This window comes from Adiantum capillus-veneris, chromosome 21, assembly GCF_014529385.1.
Source record: "Adiantum capillus-veneris isolate H3 chromosome 21, ASM1452938v2, whole genome shotgun sequence".
Taxonomy (NCBI): Eukaryota; Viridiplantae; Streptophyta; class Polypodiopsida; order Polypodiales; family Pteridaceae; genus Adiantum; species Adiantum capillus-veneris.
The window spans coordinates 141602115-141625305 of record NC_140951.1 but is presented as its reverse complement, the minus strand read 5'-3'; the positions used below and the strand labels follow the sequence as shown (position 1 = coordinate 141625305).

Here is a 23191-nt window from a genome sequence, read left to right as displayed (position 1 = left end):
CTCGTGCTTGTATAAGAATTCTCCTTGAATAAAGAATACTCTTGACGGGGGGGGGGGGGGACCAGCCCATCTTCTGGTCCCCAATACTGTGTCGATCTTCTCCCTTCTCTCACCTTTGCAAAGTATTTTATTTTTCAGATTTCTAAGTGCTCGTGAATGCTCCCATTTTGTGACAATATAGATGCATACACCTATCTTGGAGTAGTCTTCAATGCACCGGTGTTTTCATTGAGGAGAGCAACAGAAACTAGATTGGCGAGAGCTTATGCAGCCTTGGGAAGGTTGGAGAAGATGTGTTCGAGGTTCGTGAAACATCATAAACTAGAATGACGAAAGCTTATGCAGCCTTGGGGGGGTTGGAGAAGATGTGTTCGCAGGTTCAGTTTCAGGAACCTCGAACAAAGCTGTGGCTTTTTGGCACTCTAGTGGCTTCAACTGTGCTGTATGGCGTTCAAATTTGTGGATCCTTAGTGGACCACCATGGCAGATCTGGTAGCACTGATGGATGGAGATGTATGGAGAGGCCTCTAGTCTGTATGATCTCTTGGCTGTTTCGGGCTAAGGCGTCAGTGCCACATGAGATTATTCGAGCCGAGCTAGCTGCCCCCCCTCTTGTGATCGAGGCCCTTACTAGATCAATATTCTTCATGCATAATTTATGGACCTTCCTAGAGATGAATATGCTTGGCTAGCCCTTGAGTCATCTTGATAGCTAGCGACAGGGGGGTCACATAGGATGCTGGTATGGACAAATTACATCATGGTTTCAGTCACATGGCTTCATCATGGATAGACTGCCTCCGTTCTAGTACTCCTTGGATGCACCCTCCCTATCTCTCACACAGACAGAAATCACTAGAATCATACGTCAGGATTTGATTCAGCTAGATACCAAAAGCACATGGATACAACCGACACAGGAGTTGGGCACGAAGATGGCTTTCTATATAGAGCATCCTCTCCAACTAAGAGAAGATGGATATGTGATCAGACCGTCCTATATGGACACTCATTTATCCTATGGGATATGATGTGCTATTGGTTAGATGCGCACATCATCACACCAGCTAGAGATTGAGACTGGCAGATTTAGGAGAGTATCAACAGAGGCCAGCATATGCCAGTTGTGTCATATAGAGCCGGAGATAGAGTTACATCACATTTGTCATTGTCCGGTATACTATGAGATACGAGGCCGCTTTCATTGTCTATTGAGAGAGGGCTTTGGACCATTGGCTAGAGTCATGAGATATTAGGATCAGAGATGCCTCGGGTTGTTTTTGCTAGAGTTGCGCAGAAATAGGGAGTCTCTTGAGGAGACCAAGCAGTGGGAGACATTCACAGAGGGAGATCACTGACTTCTTTAGAGCAGGGACTCAGCAACTAGATGAGCATGCTTCACAATAGACTTCAGAGCCCACTTCTAGCAAAGGTATATTAGTGGACAGAGCCACTGAGCTCGGAAGAGCTAGACTTCCACGTCTACGGGGGCGACCACGACAGCGACGGAGGCTCCACCAGAGAATCAGGACTATTCTAGCACGACATGAGAGACGCCCAGTACGACTATTTACACACGCGGACATTGACGAAGCTCTTCAGCGACCGATGCAATACTTTCTTGGACAACGCCCGATGCCGGGCATCCTTGGGCACTGATGATGATGATGTTTTTAGTCTTTCACTGTACTTCATTTTATTTTATTTTTGTACCCATACATTGGATTAGATCCACCAAGATTGTATCAGTTTGGTCTCATAGGTCATTTTGGCCTTTTGAAGATCTTTAATATAACATTTCATTTCATTTCTCAATTTTGTTCAGTTGTTTTAGTTTCTGTCGTGAGTGATGCATTGGATCTTTGGCTTGGGGTGTCCAAGTCTATACATAATTTAACTAGTACCGCCCTCTACCCTTGGGGAGTTCTACCTTTGTGATCATCAGTCAATAAGGAAATACCGGAAGGCACCTCTGTTTGCCACTGTTGCCTTGTTCTCCTCTTCTTTGCTTCTCTTCTCCTAGCTCTCTCAGCCTCTGTCCTCCTAGATCTTGAATATACCTCTAGACCCTCCTGCAACTTTGTCTGCTGTCTCTGCTCTAAAGGCTCCTCTTTAGTGCATCCCGCTGTCGTACGCCCTGCTCTACCACATACAAAACAGTGTCATGGTAAACCGATGTAAATTACCTCCATGGATAGTCAGGAGAGAGATGACCATGTTAAAGCATTTTGCCTTAGCTGGGATGTAAACTTGAGTGCACATTTCTTTTAAGTGCTGGCAAGGTTAGATGTAGCCAACATTAAGTTTGAATAACAACCACTACTAGGGGAAAAAAAGCAACCAAGGTGGAGCTCTTAGCTAAGAAACTTTTTTGCTGTTGATGTTTTGGCAGGCAAAATTCTTGATTCATCATACTGTTTTGTACACACACAAGGACGTAATTCAAAGCATATGTACATCTGATCTTGGAAATGTTTTCACAACTGGGTAAGCAACTATCAAAGAAAATTTATTGGAAATGTTTTCACAACTGGGTAAGCAACTATCAAAGAAAATTTATCAACTTTTCAAAAGCAAAGCAAGTAGCTTCGAATGCTCCCATAAACGTCATAATTATCTTTCCATTAATAGTGATTGCTATTTTTTTGGCCATTGATCTTTGTCATAATTTAAAACTTGAATTTTCATGTTGTCATATTTTACTTCAAGGTTTCAATAGGAGTGAATGGGAGAATGGGAGGCATGAGGAAGGGAAAAAGGCTAGCGTTGAGGGTGGGGGGTGGAAGGGAGGGAAAAAAGCGCGCAAGCATCTTTACAAAATCCACAATTGGCCCTATGAGATTGAATATCAAGTATCAAGTCATAGCTTTAGAGCCTAAGCACAAAATGACGTTAAAACTTGAAAGCTCATAGGATTAAATGATTGAATATTTTCTTGGACCTAGTTAGTTCCAAGGCGCCAATATGTTTGGCATGCTATTAAAAGAACGACATTTGATTTTTGAAGTTTGTCCTAGAACCACGAGGATTGTAATGGCTGTTGTAGGGAGTGAAATAAGGGTTTGTTCATGCTTATTGATGGTGAAAGGCCTATGAGTGAAATCAATTATGCATGCTGTCTGTGTTTTTGCCTGGATGGAGAAAAAGCTACATAAGTGCACTTTAATGTAAATGTGTGCTATATGGTAACTAATTTGTAATTCTTGTCTTTTTATGTTCAGATTTGACAGATGCATTTGCATTTTTGATAGTGCTAAACCTGGTGAATCCATAATAAAGCTTTCAAGATGCCATGAGGTAATGCTTGCTTTCGCGTGGAGCTATACATCATAAATTGAAGCAACATTGGTTTGGATCGGGTAGTTCAAACCGATAGAGTATAAATGAAAATCAAACTCTTTCTCCCCACTTTAGGAGCTTATTGTGCTGGTACATTTATGGGTGGAGAATCAAGATAGCACCAGAAGGATGCCAATATTGTGAACAAGGCTGTTCACTGTGTGTATAATGATTGTGTAGAAAATCTCCATAGCGATGACCCAGAGGTGGAATCTTGGCTCCATATCGAACAATGGAAACAAACAAGGCATAAGTAGTTTGGCTTTCAAAGCTCAATCTTAGGCCTTGGGCATCCACATCCACTAGCGACATTTGTCTAAACATGTTTGTCTAGGCCCCCCTTATCTTGTGAATTGCATAGGTGCCCAAATACGTTTTGTACCATGACTGTGTTTGGCATCTATCCTTCTTTGAGTTCTTCTAAACATGACTTCCAGCTTAGTTCAATCAAGGGGTGCATTCTCTGCTCTTGCATGTTATACATTATGGCTTAAATCTGTCGGATTCATCAAATTGTTCTATGTGTCGTTTCATTACCAACACTCAAGCATAGAAAACTTTAGAGATATTTGATTGAACCAACAAACATATTGTCTATTCTTATAGGTCTTATATCACGAGTTACACTGTCGTGTGCACCACCTCTTGGTGCCACATGGTCACATGCAGTTAACACCCTTGCATGTGCGCATTGTTCAACTATGGCATTGATCAATATGTAGAGTCTTGTGATTGTTGCTACGCTTGCACGTATTTAGGTGCATGCTTTGAGTCCTAAGATCACGTCAAGAATAATCATGAGTTACATTGTCGTGTGCACCACCTTTTGGTGCCACCTGGTCCAGTGTTCGGGAAGTCTTTTTTTCCAAAACGGCCGGACTTCGTCCTTGTACAAAAAGAAACCGGAGAAACTAGTAAATTTCTGAAAATTTGTAGGATTTTTGAACTAGGTGTATTTCTTGCCGGTTTTTTCCCTTCTGCCTTGGCTTGAAACCGGCTAAGATAGACTTTCAACCGGTTCTAGGCTAAGCTGAGGCAGACCTTTCCCGAACACTAACATGGTCACACATAGTTAACACCCTTGCATGTGCGCATTTTTCAACTATGGCATTGATCAATATGCAGAGTCTTGTGATTGTTGCTACGCTTGCAAGTATTGAGGTGTATGCTTTGAGTTCTAAGATCATGTGAGGAATACAGGATATGGTCAAAGTGGATTGAACAAGACCGTGCTTTCATATTTTTAAAGCATTAACTGCAGCCCCCCACCCCCCACCCCCCCACCCCCCGGCCGCTGAATTTCTGATTCTTTCTATTGTGGATTTTCTCTGGAATCTGCGATTTATCTCCCTAGAACAAGTTAAAGTTTCTCTCTAAAAGCGAGTTTTCTGAAATAGGCTTGGACACCCCAAGCCAAAGATCTAATGCAACACACGTGAGAGAAACTGAAATAATTGAACAAAACTGAGAGAGAGACAACATGGCACGGCGGAGTTCAACACGCTTCTTGGATCTGCTTGCCACCTTGAAAGTCGACTTCCGATCCAAATAATCGGGGAAATCCATCGATTTCCTCTTCTTCCAAGAGTGCTTCAAGCCTTTCATTATCTGGTTCCTCTTCTTGTCCAGAGCTCTGTTCAGCTCTTTTTGCGAGTACAGTTTCCGCTTTTCAGCACTTGTCTGTCCTTTCAGCTTTCTTTCTGACCCGAGAGAAGAATCTACGGTCTCAAGCCATCTCGAGTGAAGCTCATCAATTGGGTAATTCTTTAGATGCTTCACATATTTCGGGTCTTTGGAGTACTTGATCAGTCTTTTCACACACGTGTCAACCTGCAGTTGACGTATGTACTCCGCTTTGGCAAAATTCCCCGCCGAAAATTTGTTCAATTCTTCATTCTTTTCTTCAAATCCTGCGTCAAATTTTAACTTTTCTTCGCCTTTCCGCTGAGGTGTCAAATTCTCCGCGAGAACCCATGTTTGGTCTTGGGTTCTCTATGGCTTATGCCCCTTACGATAGAGCGATGAAGACAGGAGCGCTCTCCATCTAAGGGTGAAGCTGGGCTTATCTTGGATTCATCTAGGTATATTTTTAAGTCGTACAGCGGACATGCAGACCTCACATTGTGAAGTTTTCATCCGAGTTACGACCAATTGATATTGTGCTAATTCTTTCTATATTTTGTGGTGCGTATGCCCTATCAACTACCTCATTTTGGTGCTAATTTTTTTGATTTAATGCTTCTTTTGGTGCTAGGCTTCATTATGGCTGATTCTGCCCTTGATCTCCGGAGTCATGGTAGAAACTCAGTACGTTGAACTTTGTGTTGATGTATGCTCATGTGTGCGTGCGTGCGGTGTGTGTTGTGTTTGGGAGCATATGTTAGTATCTAGTTCTACACCCACTATTGGGCACTGATGACGTTAGTGGGGATGTCGTGGTATTTAGTCAATACTATGCATGATGGAGCCGATGGTTATATTGTCTTGTGGGTGACTACCATGGGTCTATACCTTGTACTTTCCTTTAAGGGTGAATCTGGGCTTATCTTGGATTCATCTAGGTATATTTTTTAGTCGTATAGCGGACATGCAGACTTCACATTGTGAAGTTTTCGTCCGAGTTTCAACCAGTTGATATTGTGCTAATTCTTTCTATCTTTTGTGGTGCGTATGCCCTATCAACTACCTCATTTTTGTGCTAATTTTTTCGATTTAATGCTTCTTTTGGTGCTAGGCTTCATTATGGCGAGTCTGCCCTTGATCTCCGGAGTCATGACAGAAACTCAGTACGTTGAACTTTGTGTTGATGTATGCTCATGTGTGCGTGCGTGCGGTGTGTGTTGTGTTTGGGAGCATATGTTAGTATCTAGTTCTACACCCACTATTGGGCATTGACGACGTTAGTGGGGATGTCGTGGTATTTAGTCAATACTATGCATGATGGAGCCGATGGTTATATTGTCTTGTGGGTGACTACCATGGGTCTATACCTTGCACTTTCCTTTAAGGGTGAATATGGGCTTATCTTGGATTCATCTAGGTATATAAAGGTGAGAGTGCCTAATAAGTCTTGGGGCAAGAACACGAAGATTCTTTCACAAACAAAATCTTGACTGCTCTGTAAGATTTTCCTCGAGAACGATGTGGCAGGCCCTCGGACACACTCACACACCTTGGCGGCAGAAATGCCACGTGGCAGCAGTGTACAAACCCACAAAATGTGCCGACAGGCCGACGTGGTAGTACTGTACGAATCTCCGTAAATTTCGTTGTACGGGACGTCCCGTAAAAAGCGTTGACATGTTGTACGGATTTTCGAAAATTACACTGCTACTTTTGGCTGGCTGAATTAGCATTGGCAAGCTTTTGGGACATCTTGCTTTATTTTTGAAAGCTTTTGAGTTTAACTTTTGGGGCTCTGCTTTTGGGCATACCTTGTAAGAATAAATAAGCCTCAGGGGCTCACTTCTCTGGGCATCTTGATGTAGAGATTGAGAGAGAGCACCCATGGGCTCTTGTAATTTGCAGACAAATTAATATAATAAACAAATACCGAAAGGGGCGCTAGTCTTTGAAGTTTGGGGCCAATACCTCTTGGCACAAAACTACGCCGGGCTGTGTCGTCTTTTGTGAACTATTTTGAAATGAATCTCTGCTGTGTCGCGGTAGAATCTTGACTTGGGGTGTCCAAGTTTGTTACAGTGGTATCAGAGCGCAGCCGATTTCTCTTCTACTGGGAAGTCCGATCCTTTTCTCGCGACACTTACTGATTCCAACAAGAATAAGTCGACTTCTTCTGCATATCCTGATGCGGTAGATCATGAAGAAGATTCAACCGAATTAACAGAGGAAGAGTATGGGCCACCTCGGCCTACTTAGTATGAACTTCAAGAGATGGGACGTCGACAACAGGTTGACGAGTGCAGAAAGCAGATGATTAAATTTGCGAAGGATCCTCAGTTTGCAAAATTTTTGTCTCAGCAATCCATCGCTAAAGTGCACACTCAGTGGCAAAAAGCCACATAACCACCCATCAAACCGGCAATCTAGAAACCTCCTTCTTCGAGGATCTTTATAGAACAAGAATTATAGGAGGTGGTTCGGACCCCGATCAGTCAGCTTTTGGACGCGAGCAATCAATCCAAAAAGCAAGTGAAAAACCGCAAGAAGGGGATTGACTACCTTGGTTATTTGGGCCGTCAATCTTCTTTTGCATCTGCAACAAAGTAGAAGAAGCGTGTACGATTTGAAGGATTACCCAGTTCTTCTTCTTCCTCTTCTTCTGACAGTTCTTCTAGCTCTTCTGACTCGAGCGAGGAGGACAAAAAAGGCAAAAAGCGAAGCAAAAAGTAAAGCTTCCGAAAGGGCAAGAAAAAGGCAAAGAAACCCAAATTTCGCCCAGTTTTTGACAGTTCTAAAGAGGAGTTATCCTATGACAGTTCAGACTCCGATGACCATATATTTTATGCAAAGAAGAAGCATTTTTACAGAGCCAACCAATATGACTTCCTCAAAGACAAAAGCAAGAAAGCAAAAGAGTTCAAAGGTGGACAATCGATTAAATTTGAATTCTTTTTTGGGCTTCGAGATGCTCCGAGGCTTTGGCCTTCATTCAACAGTTTGACATAGCCTTCTTTGGAGGGCATTACTCAGAGCACTCCAAGATTAGGAGGGTTGCATCTTTTCTTAAAGGCAATGCTCGAACATGGTGGTCCACTCTTCTTTTGAGGATGCAAGCTCCAGTAAAGTGGTTGAAATTCAAAAGGCTCTTTATATCTTCTTGGCTGACTCAGGAGTACGAACGAGATGTACGAACCGCTTGGAACCATCTTCGGATGACCAAGGGAGATTCTGTGGACGCTTATTGCAAGAGATTTTGGGACTCTTTTCTACCAATCTCTTCATTTAAGGTCTCTTTTAAGAAACAGATTGAGCGGTTTTGCTGCGGACTCCCTACAGAGATCTGAGACTACTGCCTGGAACAAAAGTCAAATTCTATTCAAGAATTAACGGGTCATGCGAAACACGGGTTCTCGATACATTCGGAAAATTTGACTTACCCCATTGATGAGATTCTGACTCAAAGAACCTGACAGACCTCCAACAATGAAAGTAGAAAGAAAAGAAGGGTAAGGATACACGACCCAAGCTCACTCTTCCAGAGAGGGCCAATTATATCAGAGTGGGAAAGTGTTTTGGTTGCGGGGAACATGGCTACATCTCCGTTAAGTGCCCCAAAAAGGCACAGCAAGAACAGATTGAAGACATGTCAGAGAGTTCGAGAGCAGCAGAGGAACGTGGCAGAAAAGGCAAGATGAAAGCAGGACTAGTACCAGATCGCATGGGTAGTGACCCAAGCCTGATTGATGAAAGTACAGAACTTTGCGGAGCTTGGGGCAAAGTGAAAGATCAAGAAGCCTGATTTTCTTCGATGGATGAGCCAAGGCCAACTTCATTTCAACTGAATTGGCGGCGCGGCTCGAGATTACATCCGACAGGATGGGACCACCAGCAGAGGCAGTTCTAGCAGCAGCGGGACGGGACATAGCCATTACACTTGTCATTGGCAAACTTCGGTTGCATTCTCAGGGGTATTTAGGGCACGAGGACTTTGACATAATGCCCTTGGAAGGTTGTGACGTCCTCCTAGGAGTCTCTTGGTACCATAAGAACAACACTGTGATTGATTATCGAGCAAAGAAAGCAACTTTGACGAATGAAAAAGGTCGGAAAATTGTACTTGATGTAAAACTGAAGGGAGTGTCTGCCCCTATTGTATTTGCTTCGGCCATTTCCAAGTTAATGAAATCCAGTCTCTTTGTTTACTCGATCTACTTGAAAGAGTTAAATGATGAACACAGAACGAACATGTCTAAACTTGATAGAGAATGCCAAGATTTTCTCCACTCTCATGCCGATTGCTTCTTTGAGGGCCTGCCAGGCGAGTTTCCCCCATCTCGTCCTGAGTATCACACCATTGATCTGATTCTTGGAAGCACACCACCGAACCGGCCACCTTATCGTGTGAGCTGAGCCCATAATGAAGAGATCATGAACCAAGTGAAAGACCTTCTGTCTTATCCAGTCGAGTACTTCACCCTACTGCTCTCCGGTGTTGTTGGTTTTAAAGAAAGACGGATCTTCGAGAATGTGCATTGATTACAGAGCTCTTAATAAAATCACCATCAAGAATAGATTTCCGATTCCAGGGATTGATAATATTCTTGACAGACTTTAGGGATCCTCTTGTTTCAGCAGGATTGATTTGAAAAGCGGATATCATCAGATTCGAGTCGCGCTGGGAGATGTCTACAAGACAGTCTTTTGGACGAGCTTTGGTTTGTATGAATTTTTGGTTACCAATGCTCCAACGACTTTCAACCAAATGATGAAGAGGATTTTCAAAGAGTATAGATCATTTGTTGGCACTTTCTTTGATGACATTATAGTTTTCTCCAAGGATGAAGTAGAACATAGACACCATCTGCTATAGGTCTTTCAGGCATTGCGAGATCAGTAGTTAGTTATCAATGCCAAAAAGAGTGAGTTTTTCTTGCCGGAGATACACTTTTTGGGACACATCGTCTTGGCAGCAGGCGTACAGATGGACCCGGCCAAGATTGAGATTATACGTGATTGGCCCGATTTGAAGAATGTTCATGAAGCTAGAAGCTTCTTGGGCTTGTGTTCTTACTACCGGCGGTTCATTCGAAAGTTTGCAGAGGTAGTTTCCCCTTCATCCACTTCGCATTCAATGCCGAATAGTTCCTAAATTTCACTAAGAACTGCCAAATCACTTTACCTTTCACTTTTCTTTTCTTGTGTGCCAAAATTTGTTCTAGAACAAGTATCTCCTCGCTCTATTCTACTTCAGGTTGCTCATAAGGCTCCCCATCAACTCGCATCTCACCCTTAAACGGTTTCAAAAGACTCACATGAAATGCATTTTGAATCTTCCAAGTATCTGGCAACTTAAGTCTGAAGGATACTTCATTTATCTTTTGTTTGATCTCTAAAGGGACATAATATCTCATGCTAAGCTTGGGAAAAAGTTTCTTCTTTCCCGCTCGTTTCCTTAGGCGTGCCTTCTCAAAACGTAAGAGCACCCAATCATAGTAGTCTCATACGGTCCCGTACGTTTTGTACGCGTACGATGATGTGCGGTACTAAACAAACTAAAAAAAATTATGATATACGATGACGTTATGTACGTTCAAATTTAAAAAAACAAATAATTCTCAAGTCTAAGGGCCTAAGGCTTAGGCCTTAATACTTACTTATAGAAACTTGACATTTGTATAGATTACAAGTTAGTAGTTACAATACTACATAGTACATAGTACAATGTAAAGAGTCAAGACTCAAAGACTAACGAGAATGAGCATTACATAAACCAAAATGACCATTGAAATTAGATAAGTAGAGACCAAGTGGCAAGGGCTACAAAGTACTCAAAAAGTGGCAAGGGATACAAAAAAGTGGGGGGACCAAGTGGCAAGGGCTACAAAGTACTCAAAAAGTGGCACACCATAATAGAGAGACTAAATAGTAAAGTCACTAGTCACTAGTGCTCTCATCATCTTCCTCATCTTCCTCTTGTGAACCTTGCTCATCAACATCATCCTCTTCCTCACAAGAGTCGAAGGATGACGGCTCATAATCTCCATCACTAATGAGGTTGCCTTCATCATCATACTCTGGCTCTCGAGGCTCTCTATCCTCGGAAGTGATGGCCGCCGCACAAGAGCCGCTTCCGGAGCCTCGCTGCACATAGGTCCTAGGAGCCTCCGTGGGTGTTGTTGATGCTTTGCCTCTACCTCTTGTAGCCCTAGCACCTCTGCCTCTTGTAGCCGATGTAACTCCATGGATGATGACCTTGCGTGATCGTGTGCGAGAAACCCGGCGATCAATCTCCTCAAGCTCCAAGTAGAGCTCACGAAAAATCATTTGCTCCTCAGGGTCTTGCTCTTTATTGACACTCTTTAGAGTGTCAATCGTAAGTGTGAGCTCATCCACGTTGACCTATTTGACATTTACAACATTGGACAATGAAAACATAATTAGTATATTCAAACTAATTAAAGACTAGACTCTAGAGTATAGAAAATGGAGTGAGTAGTGATTATAATTTATAATTTATACTTGTCGAGCCATAGGCATCTCATGCGTAGAGCGCAACATGCGTAAATTGGAGCGACAATAGATAAGTCGCTCTAATTGCTTTGTTGAGAGCTTGTTTCGGATTTTGGTGTGGATGAGGGAGTATGCGGACCAATTACGCTCACATGCTCCCGATGAGCAATCCTAAAACACATCAAGAGAGGCATAAGCTATAAGAGACTATAGTTGAAGAGATTAAGCATAAAATGTAAAAGGTTGAGGCTTGTTGCTTACTTGGCCAAGAACCCTCAAAGCAAGTCGTTTGAGAGTAGGCAATTGATAGCCAAAGCTCTCCCATCAAAATAAAGGCTTCACCAAGGATTGCCGCTTCCAACACAAGTTGGAAGTAAATGCGGTGCCTCGTTGGTCGCTATAGTTGATTACCTCTTGGAGAAATGCTCCAATGTCCTCTTTTTTTAGCACCTTAAAGAGGTAATTGTTGCGCTTCTCAATAAGCTCTTGATTTGCAAAGAGTTCAGGCTTCTTGTAAGCCGGATGCAAGAGAGCCGCAAAGTAATGGATAGGTCTCTTCATCCAATCCCACCGCTTTGTGATTAGGAGGAGAATGTCGTCTCTCTTGGGAGAGTCCTCGAGGTAATCGCTACAAGAAGAGAGAGGAAATGTACTAAGTAGAGAAACAAGCATGTAGAATTTAAATATATAGAGAATGACATATGTAATAATAAATATGTAGTTATACCGTGTTCCATCGGGAGCCCCATCTAGGATTGTAGACTTCTCAATCTCCTTGTAAGCTTCCTCCATGAAGTGCCATAGAAGCCCAATAGTTGCCCCTTCCATGTCGGTCATGCGGAGAGCCTTGTACAAGGGCAAGATCGCAACGACAAGACCCTTAATTTCTTGCCAAAACTCCTCCCGCAAGCAAAGCCGTTGGATGGCTTTTGCATCTTGTTGGGAAGCGGCGGACTCTCCATTCATCCACTCCTTAAACTCATCGGAGACCATGGTCTTTTGTATTTTGTTTTGCACATCATAGAGCCGCTCTAGAAGTAGCCACATGGCGGCAAAGCGAGTGGCCGATGGCTTCTTCAACTCAAGGTCGGAGTAGGTGCGGTAAATGGCAAGCACCCTCACTTTGCCGTTGATGAAATTGATGATGGAGAGTGCTTGGTTGAGAATATCTTTCACCCAACCTAGCTCCCCTATGTCTTCAAAGAGAAGGTCAAGGCAATGAGAGGCACATGGAGTCCATACTATGGATGGAAATTCCTTCTCTAGCCTCTTACTCATTGCCTTGCAATTTGAAGCATTGTCGGTAATCACTTGCACGACATGCTCCGCACCAACCTACACAAGAGGCATTTGTGACAAGAAGAGTTAAAACTTCAAAATTAAAACATAGGACTCATTGGCAATTGCTCATGACATAAAGGCTCGATTTACGGTTTTACCTCAAGAATGGCTTGGCGGATGTGCTTCCAAATGAATGCCCCGGTCACTTTCTTCCCTCTCGAACCCGCATCCACCGCCCATAAGAAGTACGTGCCAAGAGGACAAGAAACAAGAATGTTGATGATGCCCCTCTTCTTGCGGTCGCTCCATCCGTCGGAGAGGATAGAGCATCCATACTTTGCCCAACCCGCACGTACGGGCTCAAGTGACTTGTCAATCCTTGCCCTCTCTTCATCAAGCTTCTTTGTTCTCATGTCATGGTATGACACACCCGTCCACCCTTCGCATGGACCAACCGCCGCAATTGCTATGATCATCCTCTTCCATCGCTCCAACCGAAGAATGTTGAAGGAGAGATTGCATTCAATCACCGTGCGGGCAATCTCTATTTCGGCGATTCTTTGTCTCTCCTTGAGGAAAGACAAGGGGCCGGAGCATCCACCCACCGATTTCGCAAGAGAAGTTTGCTTTGCCATCTTCGGAGGCCGGCCACCATCACTTGAAGACCCCTTGGACTTCTTGGACTTCTTGGAGGAGGCACTACCATCACATGAGGCCGCGGTGGCACCGGTAGCCATGGACATAGTTGGAGAGGCCTCTTCCTCCGAATCGGAGCTATCAACATCCGGTGACACGAACTCATCCGAGGTGACTCTACCCTTGCGTGTCTTCAATGGAAGATACTTTCTCTTGCATTCCGCAAGGATATCTTCGGGGATATTAGGACATGGCCCCGCTTGTCCTCCCATCTTTGTCAAGTGGATGATGAGACGGGTGACGGAAGAGGTCATAGCTTTTGGGCAATATTTGCACCACCACTTGCAAGAGTTTTGCTTGCCCCCCACCCGCTCAAAATATCGGCAATGCTTCTCAAAGGCTTCATGAAGAGGAGGTGGCATTATGTAGTATGTAGCTAGTAGCTACTAGCATGATGTATGATGTATCAATAGATTAGAGAGAGAGAGAGAGAGAGAGAGAGAGAGAGAGAGAGAGAGAGAGAGAGAGAGAGAGAGAGAGAGAGAGAGAGAGAGAGAGAGAGAGAGAGACCCAAGGAAGCTTGAAGGAGAGACCCGTCACGGTGTCACCCAAGGGAGCTTGAAGGAGAGAGATGGTAGACCCAATGGAGACTCGAGAGCTTGAGAGCTTGAAGCTTCAATGGAAGCACATGGAGATGAGAGGGTAGAGCATTGAGAGGCTTAGGGCTAAAGCTTGTAGCTTGTAGTTGTAGGTTGTGTTGGATAACAAAGGGGAAGGGTTGCTTAAATAGGAGAGAAAGAGCATGTGAGGCTTGACATTTGAGCAATGGGCATTGGCCCTTGGGCAATAAGCATGGCAATGTGCCAATGGCCCATGGGCAATAAGCATGGCATTTGGCTTCAAAACTGCCCGCAAACGGCTCCAAAAGGCCTACAAACTGGCCGTTGCAAAACGGTCAAAAAGCTGCCAACGGTCATAAACTGCCGAAAAAAGTCACCGGACGGAACGAACGGGACGGGATGGGTCCGGCCGGACGGACCGAGAGGTTCCGTTCGACGTACGAAAACTACCCTGCACCCAATGATCTTCCTTCAACTTCAAGTCGCGTCGATGTCGATCTGCTGCCTTTTTGTGCGGTGCTTGAGACTTCTCGAGAGCCTCTCGAATCTTGGCAAAAGCAGTGTCCAGATCTCTCGTATATTGATCTCCTTCAAAAATCTTGCCTTTAGTGCCTAGAAAGGGAGGGACCTTCTTAGCACCTTCGATTACCTCAAATGGCGCCTTTCCCGTCGAAGAGTGAACCGTGTTATTGTAGGCAAATTTCCCCAAGGGCAATAATTTTCCCATTGAGTCTTCTGATAAAAAAATGTAAGACTTCAATAAATTCAAAACCACTGAATTGGCTATCTCAGATTGCCCATCTGTTTGTGGGTGGAACGATGACGAGAACTGCAACCGCGTGCCAATGTTCTCCCAAATAGCCTTCCAAAATAAACTCGTGAATCGAGGGTCCTTGTCAGAGAGTATGGTCTCAGGCATGCCATGTAACCGAAATATCTGAGCAATGAACAGTCTCGCTAAATTGTTCGGCTTGATTGATTTCTTGATTGGAATGTAGTGAGCTTGCTTGTTAAATCTGTCAATGATAGTCCAAATGCCATCATGCCCACTCTGTGTCTTCGGGAGATCAAAGATGAAATCCATTGCAATACTTTCCCAGGGTGGGAATGGGTAAAGACTGTTGTAATCCTTGTGCCTTATGCTTGTCAAACTTGACCTTTTGGCATACTAAACAACTGCGAACAAAGTCGTCTACATCCTTCTTGAGTCTCGGCCAATAGAAATAACGCTCCACCCCCTTCAAGGTGGTATCGATGCTGCAATGACCCATAAACGGTGGACAGTGGCACTTTGTCAAGACCTTTTCCCTCAAAGGCTGTGTGACACACAACATCGTTTTCTTCATCAAGTAGCCATCCCATGGAATACCTTGAAACCGTCTCCCTATTCTGTGTCCGAGTAAAAACGTCGGTAGAGTTAGGATATGTGGCGTAGTGGTCAATTGTCACCAGGAGGTGTATTTTTCTTGTTGCCTTCTCTAAATATGTACTACATGTTTATATTTATTTTATTTTGACTTGTTTTTCTCGGAACCCTTGAAAAGGTGCAAGTGGGCATTGCATGGCCAGTGTGAAACGGCTATGACCGAATAGGTTTCTCACATCGAGAGTCTAGGTCGGTCAGTCTGGGACTCGTTGGGCCAATTAGCACTGAATTCTGATGAGTATGGAAGCCTATGTGTGCCAAATGAAGTTTGGGCCACTCGGAAAGTCACTTATAACTTTATAAGTGAGTGGGAACTAGGGAATTAACTCAAAGGGGCAAACTGGACACCTGGCAGAAGGAGAGCAGCCTGTAGGACACCTCAGCTAGAGGAGGTGCCCAAATGAGGTGGGGGACTGATTTTTACTCTATAAGTGACCTATAGTGTGTGTGTGAGTTGTGGTTGCAGGTTGACAGCTTTAATGGAAAGTTTGCCTTCTCCTCTGTCCCATGTAGCGCGATGATTTGCTCTCGTGCATCTCTCTCTCCCCTTTGGCACATATGGTAATGCCCCACTAGTTGGGCTACTCAGATGAATATGTACAGTTCTGGGGTTTATGCGCGTTTGCCAGTTTGGACAGCTTTGTGAGAGTTTGGTCTAAGTGTACGGATCGTGAACTGTTAATTAAATAAAGAAATACCGAAAGGGGCGCCAACTTTTGGGGCCTACAGGGTGTCGGATTCATGTGCGCAGTGACATTCTAGTCACTGGACGCAACTGTGTTCTCTTTTCTTCACAATGCTCTGTGTAAAGTTAACAGGTAATTGAAATAGTACTGCCCTCTACGTTACAGGTCGGTTATATCAACCATATCCTCGAAGCTTCCGTGATGAATCACGGAAATAGCCAAGACTAGGGGCTTCTGAGACAATGCATCTGCCACTAAATTTTTCTGTCCCTGAACATGCACAATCTGGAAGTGAAACTGTGACGTGATGTTAGCCCACCGCATCTGCTTTTCCAAAAGCTACTTCTGGGACAAGAAGTAGCGTAGACTCTAATAATCTGTAAAAACTGTGAAATCGGCTCCGAGTAAATAATGTTGCCACTGTGTAAGAGCATGGATCTCATCCATAGCTCTTTCTTATAAATTTGGGCTACCAATTCTGGCCTTGAAACCAATTTGATTTCATAAGCAATCACATGGCCTTCCTACATCAAGATTGTTCCCAGACTATGACCACAAGCGTCGCAATAAACTCGAATGGTTTTTGTAAATCTGGCAAAGCCAACACTGGTCCAATAGTCAATTTTTCATTAAGTGTCTGGAAAGCAGTCACCTCTCTCGGTCCCAACGAGAAAGGGACTCCTTTCTGAGTCAATAAGTGCAAAGGCGAAACTATCTTTGCAAATTTCCGAATGATCCTCCGATAGTAAAGAGTAGAAGCCCAAAAAGCTTCGAACTTCATGAACATTCTTCAAGTCAGGCCAATCGCCAATAGCCTCAATTTTGGCCGGATCCATCTGTACTCCACTGCTAAGACCATGTGTTTCAAGAAGTGCATCTTCGGAAAGAAAACCTAGCTCTTTTTGGCATTAATAACCAATCTATGATGGCGCAATGCTTGAAGGACATGTAGCAGATGGTGTTGGTGCTTTGCTTCATTCTTGAAGGAAACTATAATTCCATTAAAGAAAGTGCCCACAAAAGATCGATGCTCTCGGAAAATCCTATTTATCATTCGGTTGAAAGTTGCTGGAGCATTTGTAAGTCCAAAGGGCATCACCAAAAATTCATACAAACCAAAACTTGTTTAAAAGGTTGTCTCGTAGACATTTCCTGCAACGATTGTGATATAATGATATTCACTTTTCAAATCAATCTTGCTGAAACAAGAGGATCCATGAAGTCTGTCAAGAATATCATTGATCCTTGGAATCGGGAATCTGCTCTTGATGGTGATTTTACTGAGAGATCTATATGCACATTCTCCAAGCTCCGTCTTTCTTTAGTACTAGTAAAAGCGGAGAACAGTAAGGTGAAGTACTAGGTTGGATGAGACCCTTTTCAAGAAGGTCTTCACTTGGTTCATGATTTCTTCATTCTGGGCTCGACTAACACGGTAAGGTGGCCGGTTCGGTGGTGTGGTTCCAGGGATCAAATCAATAGTGTGGTCCTTAGGACAAGATGGAGGTAACTTGCCTGGTAGGCCTTTTGAGAAACAGCCAGCATGTGTGTGCAAAAATTCTTGTCGTTCTTTATCAGTTCAGACATGTTCGTCTGTTGTTTATCATTCAATTCTTTCAAATAGATAGAGTAAACAAAAAGACCAGATTTCATTAATTTCGAAATGACCAAAGCCGATACAATAGGGACGGATTTGCCCTTCAATTTTACATCAAGTACAATTTTCTTGCCCTTCTTATTGGTCAAAGTCGCTTTCTTGGCCCGATAGTCAACCACAACGTTGTTCTTGTGGTATCAAGAGATTCCTAGGAGGACGTCACACCCTTCCAAACGCATAATGTAAAAGTCCTCGTGCCCTAAATACCCTTGATAATGCAAACGAAGTTTGCCAATGACAAGTGTAATGGCAACATCCCGTCCAGGTGCCGCTAGAACTGCCTCCGCCAGTGGCCCCATTTGTCGGGCGTAATCTCAAGTCGAGCTGCCAATTCAGGTGAAATGAAGTTGGCCTTGACTCCTTCATGGAGAAAATGAGGGCTTCCTGATCTTTTACTTTGGCCCTTGCGCGACAAAGTTTCGTACTTTCGTCCTTCGGTCGGTCCCCATGCAATCCGGTACGAGTCCTGCTTTCATCATTCCTTTTTTGCCACGTTCTTCTACTGCTTTAGAACTCTTAGGCCTGCGCCTTTGTGGGGCACTTTGCGGAGATGTGCCCTCGTTCCCCGCAACCAAAACACTTCCCCTCTTTGAGATAGTCACCTCTCTGTTCCGTAGTCAATCGGGGTCGTGCATTTTGCCACAAGACGGGCACCACGTGTCAATAGAAAAGAACAGACTGAATATACTTTTAGCACTTCAATAACAACCGAACTGAAAGAGAGATATGACACGCGATACGGAGTGGTGGAATTCCACCCTAGAGAGTATTGGCCCCAAACCTTGGCGCCCCTTTCGGTATTTCTTTATATTGCATCAACACAGTACAAGCCGATACTCCAGACTCTGCACCTTCTCCAAGAAGCATGCCAAAGAATGAGCCCTAGCCTCATATGTAAAGGCCCTTGGCCTAAAAAGCATTTACAGTGAAAAGCCTTCAAAACTCAAAAGCTCTGGTCCCAAAGCAATGCCAAAAAGTTGCCAGCGTAAATAACAGAAATCCTTACAATCCTGCCACGTCAGCACTTCAGTGTAAAAAGCGAAAATCTGTACAGTTCTGCCACGTCAGCAGTAAGCGAACTTTTCGGAGCCTCCGTACAGCAACCACGTCATCAGTTTTTGGCGGAAGCCTTTGTGTGTGTGTGTGTGTGTGTGTGTGTGTGTCTTGCTTTATTTTAATTCCTTGATGTCTCTTGGGGCCCCATCGAACTGGGTCCCCATAAGTTGCTAGGACTTCTTCTGTTACTTGTTCTTCGTAGGGTTTAGGCCCCTCGGCTTGCATCTGCAAGTTGGCTCCATTCTTCAGGGCTTTGACACATTAGCAGTTTGTGACATCTCCCTTTCTTGAAAGAGAGTAATCGTCCGCGATTACAGCATATCTGCAGAACAACTCAAGTTAGCTCAAAAATTTCCGAGGGACGTTCCGAGGGACAATCAGTTTGCTCTTTTTGTTAAGGAGTTAGCTTCTCCTTTCTTTTTGTTAAGGAGTTAGCTTCTCCTTTCGGCTCTTTTGATCAAGGAGTTGGCTTCTCCTTTCGTCTAGATTGGAACTCTTGATATTCTGGCGTAGTAAAATTAGCCATCACACCCTGACCGCACTGATCTTCCACGGGTGTCTTGACGCACTACAATTACATACCCAGGCAATCTCATCCAATTAGGAATATTTAGTGGTTGGCACATCACAATGCAACCCAAATGCTCACATATGCATGTTATAAGACATACAAACATAAAGCCGCCGATGAACACTCCCCCCGCAAATAACCATCCAGGTCGTTGGTGTAGGTTTCTTCGTTAAAGCCAACATGAGAGGTGATTGTGTAATATTTTGGTATATATTGGTACCATTTATGAACGGGTAAATTTTCCGGTACAATGTGCCATCTGGAAATCTATCCGTGTCTAGATAGTATGATAAATAGAACAAGCTGGACGCAGTGCAGAATAGTTCACAACAAGCAGATGAATAAGATGTTGTTCCGAGATCGCGCAAAAAAGCTATAATTTAATAGTTTTGCGACCAAGAAGTGGAAGTCGTTGAGAGGAGGTAGCTCTCCCATTACGCCTTTAGAGAAACAATCGGCTTGCGCTTGCATAAAATCTTGTCATTCCTTTCCGAGGTCGGACAAACTTGATGTTTTATGGTCATTTAACTCATTCAAGTAGATCGAGTAAACAAACAATCTAGATTTCATTAATTTTGAAGTGGCCAAAGCCGTTTTAAGTGAAACGGACTCACCCTCCCTTTAATTCAAGTACTATTTCTCTACCCTTCTCATTCTTCAATGTCGCTTTTCGCGCCTTGTAATCTACCACAATGTCGGTCTTGTGGTACTGGGAGATTCCCAAAAGGACGTCACAATCTTCCAAAGGCATGATGTCCTTATCTTCTTTGACAGAGGAGCCAAGGACAACTTCATCTCGATTGAATTGGCAGCTCGACTTGGAATTACGCACGTCGAGATGGGACCACCGGCCGAGGCAGTTCTAGTGGCACCAGGATGGGATGTTGCCATAGCTCCTGTCATAGGCAAACTTCGGTTGAATTGTCAGGGGTATATAGGGGACGAGGATTTCTGATCTTGTACTTTGCCCCACGCTCTCAAGAGCTTTGTACTTTCATCCGTCTATTCTGTGTCGGTCGCCACAAAATCTGGTAGCAATCCTGCTTCGTCGTCCCTTTCGTTGCTCGCTCCTTTACTGCTTTGGAATCTTTGGCTTGTCCTCAGTGTGATCATTGGACGCTTTGTTGGGACACTTGGTAAGAACATGGCCTTGTTCCCCGTATCCGTAACATTTGCCCGCTTTGTAGTACTCGATGCACTGCTCTCTTGTGATTTCCCTTCTTCTTGTTACCGTTGGTCGGTTCTTGTCCAGTCTTGGCTGTTACAAGTCTATCTGTAGGGTAGTTGTCACAAGACGGGCACCACGTGCCAATAGAAAAGAACATACTGAACAGACTTTTAGCACTTCAATAACAACTAAGCTGAAAGAGAGAGAGAACACGTGACACGGAGTGGCTGAATTCCACCCCAAAGAGTATTGGGCCCAAACTCCCCCTTTTGGTATTTCTTTGTATTGCATCATCGAAGTACAAGCCGGTACTCCATCCTCTGCACCTCCGTCTAGAAGCATGCCCAAGAATGAGCCCATGGACTCATATTTGAAGGCCCTAGGCCCAAAAGCAGTTTACATGAAAAGCCTTCAAACCCAAAAGCATCTTGTCCAAAAGCCATGCCCAAAAGCTGCCAGCGTAAATCACGGAAACCCGTACAGTCTGCCATGTCAGCAGTCAACGCAAAACGAGGAAATCCATACAGTCTGCCACGTCAGCAGGCCAGAGCAAAATCAGGCGAGCGCAAAACGCGGAAATCCGTACAGTCTGCCACGTCAGCGGCCAGAGCAAAATCAGGAAATCCATATAATCTACCACGTCAGCAGGCTAGTGTGAATTGCGAAAATCTGTTGCTTCTTCTTCTGTTGCTTGTGCTTCTTCTAGGGTTTCCTCGGCCAGTAACTCCTTCCTTAAGTGGGTCGACACGTCAGCAGTTTGTGTCAGTAGGTAAGTGTGCCTGCATGCATAGCAAAACCCTGTTTGGCATGTCCCATGAGCTGTTGCGTGGACTTTGACTTCTACAAACAGTAACTCCGTATCTCGGAGTCCACTATAGAAGCACTCAACTTATTGCTTGAAGGTGATCTTATTGAAGGAAGAAACTGGGTAGAAAAGTACCCAAAATATTTGGTAGTAAGTATCCAATGTGTCGTCCTTGGTCATCCTCATATGATTTCAATCGGTGAACACATGTTGTTTGTATTTCTGAGTGAACCATGAAGAGTTGAAAACTCACTTGAACTGCAATCACTTCATCAAAGCTTCTCTAGGTAATAGTAAGGTAGACCGCCATGTCTGGGCTTTCCCTTTGAGATATGACGCCGCTCTTCGTACCTTGGACTGCTCTGAGTAATGCCCTCTTGAAAAAGCGATGTTAAAATGCCGGATAAAAGCGAGGGCTCTGTGGGTATCCTTTAAGCCTGAAAACGTATCAAACTTTATAAAACTTGGCCTCCCTCCTTAAAATCCTTGCCTTCTTTCCCTTATCCTCAAGGTAGTCGTACTGGTTGGCTCGATATAGATATTTTCTCTTCATCGCGTACATTGGCTCATCGGAATCTGAACTCTCAGAGGACGAGGAGTCCTTATCCGAACTATCAAAATGCTTCCGAGATTTCTCACTGGATCTACTCTTCTTTGCCTTCTTTTTGCCTTTGTCGCTTTTTTGAGTCTTTCTCCGCTTCTCGTATTTTCTGCTCTCATCGATGGAGTCAGAGTAAGAGGAACTCTCTGAATTGTCAAAAGAGGACGATGATGAGCTTGGATCATCCTCAAAGCAAACACGCCTCTTTGGTTTACTAGCTGCCTTATAGATGTGCGACCCGAATAGCCAGGATAGTCTATTGCTACTCTTTTTCCACGTCTACCTTTTGGTCTTCAGGGGTTTGTTGACTCGTCGCTCTACAGCTTCATCCAATTCACCCTAAGTACACTCTCTGTCTAGTTACTGTTGGTGTAGGTTTTTTCGTTAAAGCCAACATGAGAGGTGAATGTGTAATAGTTTTTAAATATATTGGTACCATTTATGAACGGGTAAATTTTTTGGTACAATGTGCCATCTGGGAATCTATCCGTGTCTAGATAGTACAATAGCTGGACGCATTGCAGAATCGTTCAAAACAAGCACATGAATACCCAGATCGCTCAAAAAAGCTATAATTTAATAGTTTTGCGACCAAGAAGTGGCAAGCCGGACACAATGGAAATACGACCCGGCGGGAGCTGACAAAGTGAGAGGGGAGAGTCATGAAATTGGCCGAGTTATAAATGCAGAAAACCGGGATTAACGCTCATTTCTTACGTCTAATGTTTAATTTTTTTTAAAAATGAGTGGTTGGGTCGATATGAACGCGGTCAAATGACTTAACATTAAAATAAGACTAAAACTACAGCAAACCAGGGTAGAAAATTTAGAAAAGCCAGCGTTGGCAATTTGCGAGCACTTCCCCCCCTCTCTCTCTCTCTCTCTCTCTCTCTCTCTCATGCCATCTGGCAAAGAATCAGCATGCGCAAGGCTTATAGGGAGAAAGCGCTACCAATTGTGGCTCTTTGCAGGAGTTTCCACCCACGCACAGAGTCCCCTCTTTGGGCTCTCAATTCAGCCAATTCTCTCTCTCCTCACGATTTTCTTTCTCTGGTGTTAGTGACAGCCGTGCAGAGGCTGTGAAGTGTGCGGGGGAGGTAGAGTGCAGCCATAGGAGCTTGTGTGCATCCCTGCGGGGAATAGCCACACTCAGACAAGCACACTACCGGTGGCCCACAAAAATTTCAGCACTTTGATGTATTCCAGAAGCAG

At 44.0% G+C, this 23191-nt stretch overlaps 2 protein-coding genes across 3 annotated transcripts in view; one reads left to right on the top strand and one right to left on the bottom strand.

The window, feature by feature from the left end:
- LOC147431846 (uncharacterized) overlaps positions 1-23191 on the top strand; it is a 116553-nt gene that overhangs the window by 46061 nt on the left and 47301 nt on the right. For both annotated transcript variants that reach the window (XM_086494313.1, XM_086494312.1), the window contains exons 4-5: positions 2393-2487; positions 3222-3297. In XM_086494313.1, coding sequence (XP_086350439.1) covers positions 2393-2487; positions 3222-3297 — 171 coding nt within the window. The remainder of the gene's footprint in view (positions 1-2392; positions 2488-3221; positions 3298-23191) is intronic.
- On the bottom strand, positions 10897-13811 carry LOC147431847 (uncharacterized). Its single transcript, XM_086494521.1, has 3 exons — positions 12960-13811; positions 11884-12807; positions 10897-11361 (listed from the first exon to the last, which is right to left on the bottom strand). Exons 1-3 carry the CDS (start codon positions 13809-13811, stop codon positions 10897-10899), a joined length of 2241 nt encoding a protein of 746 aa, XP_086350647.1.